Source organism: Echinops telfairi, unplaced genomic scaffold (assembly GCF_000313985.2).
Source record: "Echinops telfairi isolate 266 unplaced genomic scaffold, ASM31398v2 ScPeMD7_7424;HRSCAF=8462, whole genome shotgun sequence".
Classification (NCBI taxonomy): Eukaryota; Metazoa; Chordata; class Mammalia; order Afrosoricida; family Tenrecidae; genus Echinops; species Echinops telfairi.
Genome location: NW_022111324.1, coordinates 42,914,760 through 42,928,271, shown reverse-complemented (window position 1 = coordinate 42,928,271; position 13,512 = coordinate 42,914,760). Strand labels below are relative to the sequence as shown.

Here is a 13,512-nt window from a genome sequence, read left to right as displayed (position 1 = left end):
TCACTAAGAGAATGGAATACAGAATAAAATCATTAAACAATGAAAACAAACAAAGTAAGGGATAGTAATGCTGTTTCAAACATACTATTTCGATGTGCAATTAGGATATGCAGGAAGGATAGTGATGCAATAAATAATTTACCACTGAATATAAAGCTACTATCACCATTGGTTTAAAAGTCATAGCTGAAGTAGCTGTAGGCTTTTCCAAGGTCTTGGGGAATTAAGAGATACCTTACACTCTGACAGAGGTGATCTCACTTTAGCTGGGGTCCCTTCTTCGAGATGAAGACAGCGGGAGATGCCCATTCAGTTGCTGTCATAAAAAAAATGTGCCAAGTTCCCCCCAAATCAAGAGACACTCATACTAGCATGCGAAGGGAACTGGAATCCAAGCTAAGATGTGAGGAGGGAACATGGACGTCTCAGAGAAGGTGAGTCCATTTCTGTTGGTAGGAAAACCGGGAGGAGCCACCTCCCATCAGAGAAAAATGGTAACTAACATAGCACCAAGGGGGAGACTATGCCTGGTACTATGTTCCTCAATGGACACTTTTGACCTAGTTTCTCTCTAGACCTTGGTGGCCTGGCCCAGGTACTACCAAAGCAGGGACTGTAGACTCTCTTCTTTTGAAGTGCACTGTATCTTTCTACACCACATGGACTCAGTGAATGTGGAAACCCTACAAAGTGAACTGTGCTTCTAAACTCTAAAACTCATCTGAAACCCTTGGACTGCAGGCTGGAAACTTCCAAGGATGAAAAGAGGCCAACGACTGCTATACCAGGGGTACAGAACTGGACTCTGACTTTAGTTCAGATCTCTTGCTCTTACGGTCCCCAAGGTACTGTGGTTTGGAACTACCAGATACCTACACTTTTAATGCCCTCCTTGTTTGATTATGAAATGTATTAATCTGGTAAGAGTGATTCTGCCACTGGCAATGAATATTTTTGAAAGTTTTGCCCTATCATCAAGCCCCATTGGTTGTGTAAATTGTGTTCAGTCACTTAAGAGTTTAATCTATAAAAATCAACAATTCACATATTGCAGTTCGTAGTTGGATAATTTCATTTTCTCAACTGTGTTTTAAATTCTATACCATTATCTAAAATAATGACACTTCTAATTGAATCACCTCATGCCATAGGGAAACGATTGACAATGTTTCCTAACATAAAACTCAAAGGATATCAATAAGTTGAATGAGAGACATATATAAGCCACAGATGTATGAATGCATTTGGGGTTTGCATTTATTCTAGCCACATCTAAGAATGATTCATTCTTATGACATGGCCCTGCTTGATGATCACCCTCATGAAGATATCACTGAAGAGATCCGTGCTGTAGCCCAGAGTGGCAAAGAAAGCAGATGGTGCCCAGAGTGGCAGCAGGGCTTTTAGAGCTTGCCTTCGAACAAGTAGCATTCTAAGTGAGGGGTCAACTAAGTCCACATGGAAGAAGCACACAGCCAAGGATTTTAAAGAATACAATCCAAATTTAAGGCATGGAATGACAGCAGAGCTTAAATAGCGAACACTTGGTTTGCAGAAGGCTATGCGTGATAGTGTAGGCTCAAAATCCACTCGCAGGGTCCACACATGGGTTTAGCCATTGCTGAATCCCCTCTGATCATAGGCCTGTTATCAGAAAGAGAACTTTGTAAAGTCGATTATCTGTAGATATAGTTAAAATTCAACATCTTATCATTTGATCTCCCTTTTGAGCTATTTTAAAGCTCTTTCAGTTTTTTTAAAAGGTGAAGAGGAAGCATTTATGTTTCGTGGTCAGAGCGGGTGAATCTGCTCTGACCACAGACACGGGATGTGAACGCCTTGCTATCATGCAGTGTGCACTGGAAAGTGAAGTACTGCAGGTGCAGTTAGGTGAACACTTAACACCTTATCATTTTAATTCCCTTTTGACCATTTTTAAAGTTTTTTCTAGTTTTTAATATTTTCTCATTTCTTTTAGACTGGGGGTTTTCTATTTTACTTTGTTATTATTGTTGGATTATTTGGGTGTGTTTTCCTGTATATGAAAACCAAGATAAGTAAACAGAGAGCGACAGTAGTTGGATTGATTGTTTCTCGGGAGCATGGCAGGAGAGACTGAGGGGAAATGGGGAACTCATAGCAATGAAAATATGAAAGAAAAAATACTCTAAAATTGATTGTACAACTCTTCTTAATATGAGTGAACAATTGAATTGTATGCTATGTGGATTATATGCCAATCAAACCATTTAAAACTAAAAAAGAGATGGTATTTCCCACAAACTTTTAGAAGCCCCCATGTATATATGTGAATCAGGTGCTCCAGGACATGGAGAGATTAAAGATAGTGACAGATGGTTTGCCTGATGCAGCCAGGATTGCAAGTTAGCAGGGATGGGCACAATTTATCAACAAACAAAGGGATGAACCATCCGTAGGAGGAAGGGCTCCCTTTCTGTTAAGAGAGGAGGGCACAGGGAAATGAATGGCTACAAACTCGTTTCAAGTAGCTGGTGGGAGCTGTGCTCTACACTGGGCAAGAGAGAGAGACAGTGAGACCAATAGGTTTTTTTTATTTATTTACCTTGGATAACCCATGTATTATCCAAGGTAAATAAATAAAAAAAACCTATTGGTCTCACTGTCTCTCTCTCTCCACATCTTATATCATCACCATAGTAAACCCTTGGCCCCTCCTCCTAAACCACCTCGCAATTATCCTGTATTGAAACTGAAGTTAAGTAGCTTCGCCAAAGTTAATTGATAGTCTAATAGCTAATCTTGGTATCCTAAACAGGGCCAGCATATGAAATCAAAATTGACACTGATAAATACTGGCTCTTAAGATCAGGAATTAATCACTATGCGAAACTAGAGCCAGTGAGTTTAGCTAGGTAACCACTCTTGGAAGTTTGGAGTGAGGAAGAGAGTAATTAATGAGCTATTTCAAAGTAATATATGCTTTCCCAAAATAAGCAAACTTACCACATGTCTCAGGCTGTGGAATAGCTGTAATAAAAAAAGGAACAAAGATGCAAATTATTAAGCATGTGTTTTTAATATCAGTGCTATAATCATCTCAGAGAAAGGTGATCCAAAGGTTCTGACGCTGTGAACCTGAGAGGTTAGGTAATTTGATTGAACAGATATTACAGGGTTCCCTGTGCCTAGTACAATATTTTAAACTCAAAACATTACCAGCAATCAATGAATGACCTTGTTAAAAAAAAATATACGGTGATACACTTACTGAAGAACCAGAGTGCGATGATAATGAAATCAAGACATCCCTGGGACACATCTGACTGTGGTGCATGGTAAATGACTAAATATGAATGTCACCTGAAATGTTATAAAGATTCTTCATCTCCTTAATTCACCCCAAAATAAATCTAAGCAATTATACTATAACTAGCTACACCGTTGTTAAGAAAAATATATCAGCTAGTTGGCAGGGACGGTTTCATATTCTAGTTTAACTTTTTGCACATAGAGTACAGGGAAGTGTTCTCTCGAGAAATGGAGGAGTGTCTCCCGAGAATGTGTGGTTTCAACTGCTGCGCTGGGCAGCACTACGACCGGGAGAGAAGGGCAGCCCTGTCAGTTCGAATGCTATTGCCCACGTTAAGGGCCCCTCATTTACCATCAAGTCACCCCTGGTTCTTGGGGACCCACATGTGTCACAGTAGAACTGTGCTCCATGGGTTTGCAAGAGGTGATTCATTTTTATCTTTTAAGTAGTTCGCTAGATCTTTTTTCAAAGGTGCTTGGTTGGACTTGAACCTCCGTCCTTTCAATTAGCAGCCACATTGATTAACCATTTGTACCACCCGAAACGCCATCGTCCTAATACCGTGACTGCTGGGATCAAATTGGGTGTAGTCATTTGTCTCCAAAGCCTTCATTCCCTTTTAGCTCCTTTTTTTCACCCCCAGCCCCTCACACTCGACTGGAACTCTGGCACGAGGCCGGTCCTCCCCACTGCGTGGACGGGAAAGCGGCATCACGACTCCCGTTCTCCTCTGTGCACACACCTTTCTCGTAGAGAAACGGGTTCTAATCGTTTGTTCAGTTCCCAGTTTTTTGCCTTTTGCCTTCCCCAAACCACACATCAGCCCGATGCGTCAGACCAGCAATGCTAACATGCTGATCCACATAGCTGTTGTGCTGACGACTGACCGCTGCCCCAGGCCCCGGGATTACAACACTTGATTCCACTAGGCAGAGAGAGGACCCCGAGGGAGAGCGGCAAGGAAGGCCCGCGGTGCCCGGGCCGCATGACTGAGGGTAAGGTTGTCACCTATGGCTGTGGAAGTGCTTGGAGGAGAAGTGCTTGCAGAAGTGGTCGGGGGTGAATCTGCAAGGAAACGAACAGAGGAGAAGAGTTAATGAGTTTGTCTGATGGAAGGGTGAGGGGCAAACTCTTTAGCAAAGGTCATGTCCTCTGGGAGTCCTTATTTGCATTCGTACTTGTTTTTACAGTAAAGTAGTGGATCAAAGAATCATCCGCAAATGGCCCTCTCAGATGACTGATATTTCAACGGTGCTTTTTTAAAAATTTCAATCGTTTTTATGAATATCTTGAAGTAAACATGGCAAAAATCAAGCAGAAACTCTTGCTTCCTCAGTTATAAATCTTACCTGATGTGCAAATGTCCTCCAACTTATCCTTTCTCTATTCATCACCACTCTCCTTGTGTTATATGCTAAGAAGGACAACAGTTCTCTTTGGAACACACATTACCGACCAGGCTTTAAACAAGCTTGTTCCTCCCACCAAACCGATGAAATGCACATCAGGATATGCATTTTTACAGAATGGAAAACCGGCACTCAAAAAGTGCTGCCAACTTGTCGGAAGACCAGCTAGAAAGTGACAGAGGCTGGAGTTATCTTTCTTCTTGGCCATGAACTATCGTAATACTAATAATATAACAACCTATGACCAGATAAAAGCTTACTAGCAACATTCTTTGGTCCAATTTAGTCACAAGCTATTAAAAAAATTGCAAAACAGGCTACCAGCAAAAAAAAAAATTGGGGGCTTGAAAGAAAAATTATGCTCAAGTTCAAGTTTCCATTCCATTACTCATTGCCTAAAATGCCTAAAGCACCATAGTCAAACCTGAGGCTTGATCTTGGGAGGTGACGTTCGAGGTGATGTTGGAGGTGCGTGGAGGTAAGGCAGCCGCAGGGCTGCTGGGTGCAGGGCTGAGGGAGGCTACAGAAGGGAAAGCCATTTCTGTGGGAAAGGATGTGCTCCTCTCTCCTGGGGTACCTGCAATCAGAAAGGTCGCAATGCTGTCACTTGCTTCTGTCCCACCCAGACAACGGCCGATAAACCTATTATTCCACAAAGACGAGGCTAAAACATCAAGCTCATGGGAAAGCTGCATCAAGAGGGACATCGTGTGTAAACCATGGAGTTTTGTAAGCAGAGGACAAGTACATTTGAGGGGAACGTTTTGAGAGCTCAGGAGAGAGGTTGTTCCTTGTGATCGAGTCTCCTCTAACCCGAGGCCATTTGGCAGCGCAGAGTAGCACTGTGTGTCTCCATGGGCTTTCAGAGCTGTGACTTATTCAGAAGTTCATTGCCAGGTCTTTCTTCAAAGTGTCCTCTGGGAGGGTTCAAACTGCCACTCTTTGGCTGAGTAGAGAAACACTTAACCATCAGTACCACTCAGGGACTCCAAGAGCGCCTACAGCGCACAGGAACAAAGCACCAGGGAGAGGGGAGCCGGATGCTGGCAGCCTGGTGCTGAGACCCTGCAGATGGAAGTGGGGCTCTGAGTTGAAAAGACCACATGAAAGTTGGTACAGGAGGAAGCACCGCCTAACACATGCTCAGAGCTTCCGAGGAGGAGCCCCTGGCTGCCAATGCTTAGGTTTGAGTCTCTTATCCTTCTGTGTAGCAGCTCAGGGGTGTGTGTGTGTGTGTGTGTGTGTGTGTGTGTGTGTGTGTGTGTTTTACTTTTCCAGCTTATGGTTCCAATTCTACTTTGACTCTTCCTTGCCAGGCAAAATCAAGTGGCTTTAGAACCAAAGAACTGTCACATGAGGCTGATACCATCACTTTATTTTCTAATTTCATATCTGCAAATTGGTATTGCCAAGCTAAATGCAGTAGCAGAAGAAGCTGCAGTTTCCATTCAATCAGACTTGCACGCTCAGGTTCAAGGCACCTAATGCCTGAGACAACTTCCCCCAGACACCGCGCACAGCATTGCAGCCCGGGTGGCCAATGTATTGTCAAATACTACCAAATGAAAATTCTCCCTCTCCCTCCCTCTCAGCTACCCAATAGATTCCAATAGGCCAAGAGTACTCTGGACATCTCTGTAGCGTGGGGAGACCTGTCCCTGTGGATTTCCTGACTGTCAATCTTTACAGGAGCACAGAACCTGTAGAATCCTGTGGGTTGGTTTGTGGGCCCTTATTCACCTTCTTCCTTATTCTTCTCTCACCATTTCCTATTGTCCTGCACATCCCTGTGCTAGTCTATGGCCCCCTGCAGCCTCCAGGAAGCTCCCCACATGCCTGCTTTTCCCCTTCAAGTGGAAACCCCATTTCCCTCATTGTATAGATGAGAGTGATGGAAAATAGGAGAGGCGTTTACTGTTTTAATTAGATAGAGCAATCCTAAGCGATTTGTAATTATTGAAATTAGTCACTGTGAGAAGATGAATTCCCTGAGAAGGACGAGGGGGGCAGCTTGTATGACCATCAAGGGGGGGCCTGTGTCAGTCCACTTTTGTTGCTTTACAGATTCTTTCCATCCACAGCTTTTGACTCTGTAAATTTGCTAAAATGCCCAAAACCCATTTACTGCAGTGCCTATAGCACCTGGAGTGTGTACAATGATGGGGGGAGGGGGGCCAAATATAAAACAGTATTATGCCCTACACAACTTTTTCCTCCTGAACCTGTATTCCCACAATCCTTGGTCTTCATTGCCTGGGAAAGGACATTTGTTAAGTCGTGCATTATACCCTTAGAGTAATTCTAGAAGTATGAAGTTTCAAATCCACCCACTAGCAACTGCTGCGCCAGGAAACAAGTGTTTGCGCTTCTTGGCGCCACTCTTAAACACAGGTCACTGTCATGCACTCTTCCTTCCTATTGACACAAGTCTAAAAGACCCGCAAACCTGTTGTGTCATTCCCGCCCTGAGCAGGGTTGAGTGCAGGAGGAGCAGCGCTGCCGCTGGGTGTGTGGTTGTCAGATTGTCCGGCAGAGGGCGCTTGCGAGTCTGCGTGCGTGGAAAGGTGAGGAGGCGTCGGTGCTAGGGGGACACCTAAGAGGAGAAAGTGAGAGCATTACATCACCCTGCCGCCGCTTCTGAAGAAGCAGCAAAATGCACTAACCCGTAGTAGGTTCTTAGCGGGAAAATTGCTGTTGCCCTTTATTCAGTGTGAAGTGCCCCATCTAGGAAAAGGAGCCCGCTGGGTTCTTCGGGCAGTCAGGGGTCACCTGTGCTCACAGTCGTGCGGGCCCTGAGGTTGGGAGGTTTCCCCGGTCTGCGCGGGGCTAACGAGGACTCACATTTCCAGGGTGTGGAGTTTGGGTTGCCCTGTGTTGGTGTTACTTCTAAATCAATATGAGATTTTTTAAAAATTCTCCATTAACTCACCAAACAAGGTCCATGCTCCCAACTTTAAAAGAGTGGAAATACTCCCGGAAGAAGTTAAAAAAAATAAAATAAAATCGCTAGGTTGTCAATCCTCAATGTGATTTAACAAAAATAAAACCAAAGTGTTGTTATCTCCAGAAAGGCAAGGCATCAGACTCTGGAGTGGAGTGGAAAGATGGGGCCACTTCTGCTTTGGGGCGCCTGTTAGGGGGGCTGGATGGTGCATCCATCAACAAATAGTTAACGGGCACTCAATAAGTCCTCCCTTTACACACTAAAATAAAACTATTTACTTAGAAACAGCACAAACATTAAGTCAATGAAGAAAAAAAAAAAACTGCCCTAATGATTTTTGAATTCCCAGGTATTGGAGAAGAGAAGTTTTGGTGAACACCATTTCACATAATTTCCCTGTGCCAACCTGCCAAATCAGGAGCACTAGTACTATTGAAAGTATCCAGGAATGCGTGGGGTGGACTAGTGCCTGGACTCAGAGGAGGAGGCGTGGTCTCTGAGGAGCCAAGATCTGGTTCAGAGATGCTTGCAGGTGAGAGTGCAGTGGTGGCAGCAGGTAAGGGGTCAGTTGGAGACAGAGCACTGGGCTCTTCTGTTACAGGCAGTCCTGTCTTATTAGTGGGAGCTGGAAGAAGGAGAAAATAAACATGTGAATCATACTCTGAAAGCTATATTCAACTGACAGTTAAGTCCTATGTACACGTAGATAAATTATCTGTATCTAATTGTTACATATGGTGTAGGTATATACAAATACATATGCAAATAAATTTGCAGCTCTCATTTGCACAAATACAGACACAGAAATATAAAACAAATGACAAAACAGCGGCTACAGGAGTAAATGGGCAAATGAGTTGAAGGACGGGGTCCTCTGCCCTCTTTTCTCAACTTTCCAAAGCACTTTGGCTCAGAATAGAACCAAGTCAGTGAAAAGGAAATGTGCAAAAGAGCTTTAAGGAAGGTACGAGACAGAGAAGGTGGGAAAGAGATTAATAGACGGACGGGGTTCAAGGAGTAAAACGGAAAGGCGCAGACACTGTCTACATAATTATATATTTAAAAATAGGTCAACTTCAAATCACTCAAGAGAACAACGGACAAAGAACTGGAAAATTACATTCATAAACATATGCAAACAACCTAAGTACATAGAAATGTTTCAACTTCATAAAAGAATAAAATATTAAAATTGTAGACATTAAAAATGTTCTCCAATATTCGCATTCATTTTTATAAAAGGGAAGAAATAATAAAGGGTCAGACAGGTCCAGACACAGCTGACATGCAGGTAGAAATAGTCCAATCTTCCTGCAATGAAGTTAAGACCATGAACCAAAGCTCTCTTTAAAGTATCTGTGCTCTGTTACTAAACAAAATATACTTACTTTCTAACAATAAAGGACTATCCCATTATTGTTCTAGTATACCCTGTAATTATTGATGGTGCAATTATAGATCTGTATTTTCCCCAAGTTTCAAAGTTTAACATGCTCAACTTTAACATGACTTCAAAATGTTTCACAGGGTGCTTCCAAACACTTGTGAAAAAATTCCATATTTTCCTTGACCATTTTGAAGCCCCTCTCGGATTTCCAGAAAGAGAGCAAAACATATTTTTAAATATTCGATGAACATAACATTTTGTCTATTATATGAATATTTCATTAATTTTATTGATTTTAATTAATGGGTCACAGAAAAGAGCACAAACAAGGGGGAGGGACTGGAGAATGTGAGAAACTAGCAAAAGAGTAAAATTGATGGGCTATGATGGAATTAACACATGGAATTGAGTGGATACTCAACGGGGAATAAAGAAAATGAGAAAAAGATATGACACAAAGAAACCTTAAATCTATTCATTAATAGATTCCTTTAGGAATCCAGGTAAAATGAAATCATTTATTACTATTTTCAACAGAGAGAAAATTAATCTGATGCCTATTGAAGTTCTCCAACGCCAATGCTCATGAAATCTTGGAGAATTATTCTGAGATGCCAGAATCCAAGGTAATAATAGGACAGTTGTTATTCATTATGCATTGTCCTTTGCCCATGGTCATCCTCAATCTCCACTTAGTATCACACTTTAACCCATAATTGCGTGCAGTCAAGTAATTAACAAGTAGCTCCATCGTGGTTTTGATATCAAATTAAAAATCCAACTTTAGAATTCTCTCATCGGCTTTGCGTCGGGCGGAGGGAGGAAATGGAGAGAGGAGGGGAAGAGGGGAAGGGGGCCGCAGGGGCTGAAGCTGGATGAGAAAGGCTGGAAGCAGGGATCATCCACTTCAACTTCTGCTCAAGAACTCATTCCTATCTTAATTCACTCCATCTCAAAATGGCCCAGAAGGACGGTGTAGAACTAGCCCTAAGGTTGTCGAGGCTGTAGTTTCCACAGGAGCAGGCTGCCTCATCTTTCTCAAAGGGAGGCCTAGGGATTTGGAAGGCCAACTTCCAGTTAGCTGCTGAACATAGTCCATGCACGCTAGGACGCCCAGTGATGATCCGTCACTCTGAGGCTACACTAACGCTGGGCTTGTCAGGATGCCAAGGATCCTTTTGGCGTTGCCAGAAGTATTGCAACATGCTCGCTTTGTCAGCCACTCCTATTGTGCATTAGCGTGAACTGCCGGACCAGGAGGAAACCACTCAGCACGCCTCGTGCGATAGAGAGTACTACGGTATTTGTGAAAAGTGGAGCATTATTAAGATTGATTCTAGCTAGAAAAAGTCTGAGATACACGAACACGCGGTGTTCAGAAAACTGCCTATCTACCTGGAAGCCTGCATAGCCTCGCGCACTTCTTAAACTCAGAGCATATTCCTTAGTTTCACGAACAGGAATATAATTTCGGCTTGAAAGACAACTTTCAATGGACACTCCCACATTGCCCCTGTACCCATTTTTTTTCAAATGACCCTGAATTTATGGGGGGTGGGGGTGGGTTGGGGAGTCTGTAGCAACAGTTAGAATTTCATTGGAATTCCTCTTAATAAACTCATGTGTTCTTTTCATGTTTCACTCCTTATTCCAACCCAGACTCATTTCCCTCCTGCAAAAATAACCACGTATGTTTACATGGGCTTGCCAAAACTAATTTTTTTTTAATGGCCTATGAGTTCTTGTGTCTGGAGTGTGTCCCGTGAATGTTTGCCTCGGAGCCGCCCCAAGCCACAGAGTGGACCTGTTCCCAAGGACTAGCTCGACTGTCCTCTTGCTGGAAGTGATCCCCAAGAGCTCCTCCCACTGCAGTGCTCCGCCTTCGCGGCACCGGGGCTCTCCTGAACCGCACAGCACACGACAACAGCGGGCAGCAGAAACCAATAATAATGTGTTGTGCGTAAATGGCTTCCCCATGTAAGGATTTATTGAAACTCTAGGCCAAACTATAACACAATAAAATTGTAACTTCCACACTTTGAAAGTTACGCCGATTCAAGAGCATTTTTGTGACTCTTCGCGCAGCTCTTCGTTTTCTGTCGTTGAAGTGATTTTTTAGTTAATTACAAAAATAAGCCCTGCAGCAGCATACATTCTCGGAGCATGTCCTTCCTTCAGACCTGTGCCTTATGACTGTCAAATCAGAATGGGCCCAATGGCTTTGCTTAGCACCTTATTGCACGCTGTCAATCACAAGCACTAGCAAGAAATAAAAACGTATTTTCAAGGCCAACAGAAATGGTATTGAAGACATCATTGATAATTCAACTATGTGCAATTTTTTTTTTAATTTTGTGTATAGTGTGTATGAATTGATTGTCAGCATCTTCCTTTTTAAATTTAAGTATCTCCGGATACGGATCAACGCTAAGCTAATTAGTTCGGTTATGCCAGTAGAATTAGGGAATATTAATTACAAAACATCTTAATAGTCTCAAAGTATGTGCATATCTTTGAAAAAGGAAAAATTCTTATCTAAGGATAACTAATATAGAAAACAATGTTTAGAAATCATGTCAACCCTATATAAAGCAGAGTAGAACGTCTCCTCAGGTTTCTGAGACTGTCCATGTTTCCAAAATTTGGATCTTGCAATTCTATACACTGGCAATTTTTTATTATTTTAATACAATCATATAGAGACAATATATTCCAATAGATTATCAAATTGTATACTTTACAAATAAATATTTTAAAAACAACTGAATGGCAAGAATCATTCGTGAGTATAATACGAGTTCTTTTAAAGTTAGTTTTCAATGGATAATAGAAAATCTACTAACACCAAATACATACACTTCACACAAAGTCCATTCACTGAATAATAGAAAATATGCTGCTATCAACTATGTAACATTTACAACAAGAAAGTAAAATGCAAAAGTAATTCTTACCAGTACTAGAGGGTGCTGATGATGCCTCTTGCCCTGTAAAGAGGAAAACAAACATCACTTAGAAGTGTTTTTAATTTTATACATATATAAATGCATGTTAGACGTGCATACAGATTATAAACCAAACTCAATGCCATCGAGTCAATGCTGACTCCGAGCGACCCTATAGACAGGGTGGAGCTGCTCTTGCAAACTTCTGAGAGCGTGACGAGTTGCAGGAGTGCAAAGTGCAGTCTTGCTCCCACAGTGACTGGTGGTTTCTAACTACGGACCTTGCAGTTAGCAGCCCAAGCGTAACCAGAGCGCCTATATATACTATGCACCTATGTATCTATGTACATGTTATATGCAGGGGCTTCAAAAGTTATGGAAAATAAAAGATAGTGGAATTTTTTCATGAAATTTTTAAAGCCCCTCACATGTTTTAGATCAGAGGGTAAATCGAAAGTATTGCAGCCAAAGCATAGAAACCTCTCCTCAACAGACCTATCAGAATGTGAAGCTACTGCATCTCTCGACACAGCCTCCGTCTACGTCACTGCACTTCTGCAGGTAGTATGGTCTTCGCTCTAACCTTCCCCCAAAGAATTCTGAGCAGTGTGGGCATCCCCCCGGGACCCAAATCATGATCCTTTTCAATGCTCTTTGAATTTGGGGAACAAAACAAGTCTGAAGTGGCAAGATCGAAGTGTTCATGTGAGGAGGTAAGGTTTTTCGGTGGAAGTTTCAAAGGATGCCTCCTACTACCTGCTAAGGAATGAGTTGGTGCATTTTTCTGATGCGGGAGAAAACAAATAATCAAACAAACAAAATCTCTTCAACACAACTTGCTTGGCTTTTTTCCTAACCAATGCAGTTTTCTATTTTCTTATAACTTCTTCCTCAAAAACCCCGGTGATCATCTTTCATTATTTGAACAAGTCTACCAAGATGATTACGCCTCTAGAATTCTAAAAATTAGTCCCCATAACCAATGGAATGTAGGGGGCCAGCAAAGCCCTGCTAAAGTCACTGTTTGTTGGGGTTTTTTCTACTGAAGACGCTAGCAAACTTCAGACGGGTGCATTACTGGGATAATGTTTCTGATTTCATCCACTTATCTCAAAGACATATTTAAACACGTTTTATTTTTAATAAACCTGTGCATGAACTGGAATCTTAGTAGCAATAGATTTTTACTTGACCTCTTATACTTTATATATCAATTAACATTTTCAGAGCAGTAATGTCCAATAGTTTTATCCCAATAATACGATATTCCTTTTCATAATGCCATGTTTACCAAACCCACATATGTCAAAATCATATTACTTTTTCTACCTAGGCAAATTTTTTTAAATGAAAATAAGCAAAGCCCACATGGAAGAAGCACACCAGCCTGTGTGATCATGAGGTGTTGATAGGATCGGGTATCAGGCATCAAAGAACAAAAAGTCACAACATTGTGAATGAAGGGGAGTGCAGAATAGGGACTCCAAGTCCATCTGTAGGCAACTGGACACCCCCTTACAGAAGAATCATGGGGA

At 42.1% G+C, this 13,512-nt stretch overlaps 1 protein-coding gene across 1 annotated transcript in view; it reads right to left on the bottom strand.

Moving 5' to 3' along the window:
* Positions 1-13,512, bottom strand: part of PTPRC (protein tyrosine phosphatase receptor type C) — a 139,921-nt gene that overhangs the window by 66,405 nt on the left and 60,004 nt on the right. Inside the window, exons 3-6 of the mRNA XM_045298091.1 lie at positions 11,987-12,019; positions 7,148-7,294; positions 4,301-4,357; positions 2,986-3,009 (exon numbers count right to left, since the gene is read on the bottom strand). Coding sequence (XP_045154026.1) covers positions 2,986-3,009; positions 4,301-4,357; positions 7,148-7,294; positions 11,987-12,019 — 261 coding nt within the window. The remainder of the gene's footprint in view (positions 1-2,985; positions 3,010-4,300; positions 4,358-7,147; positions 7,295-11,986; positions 12,020-13,512) is intronic.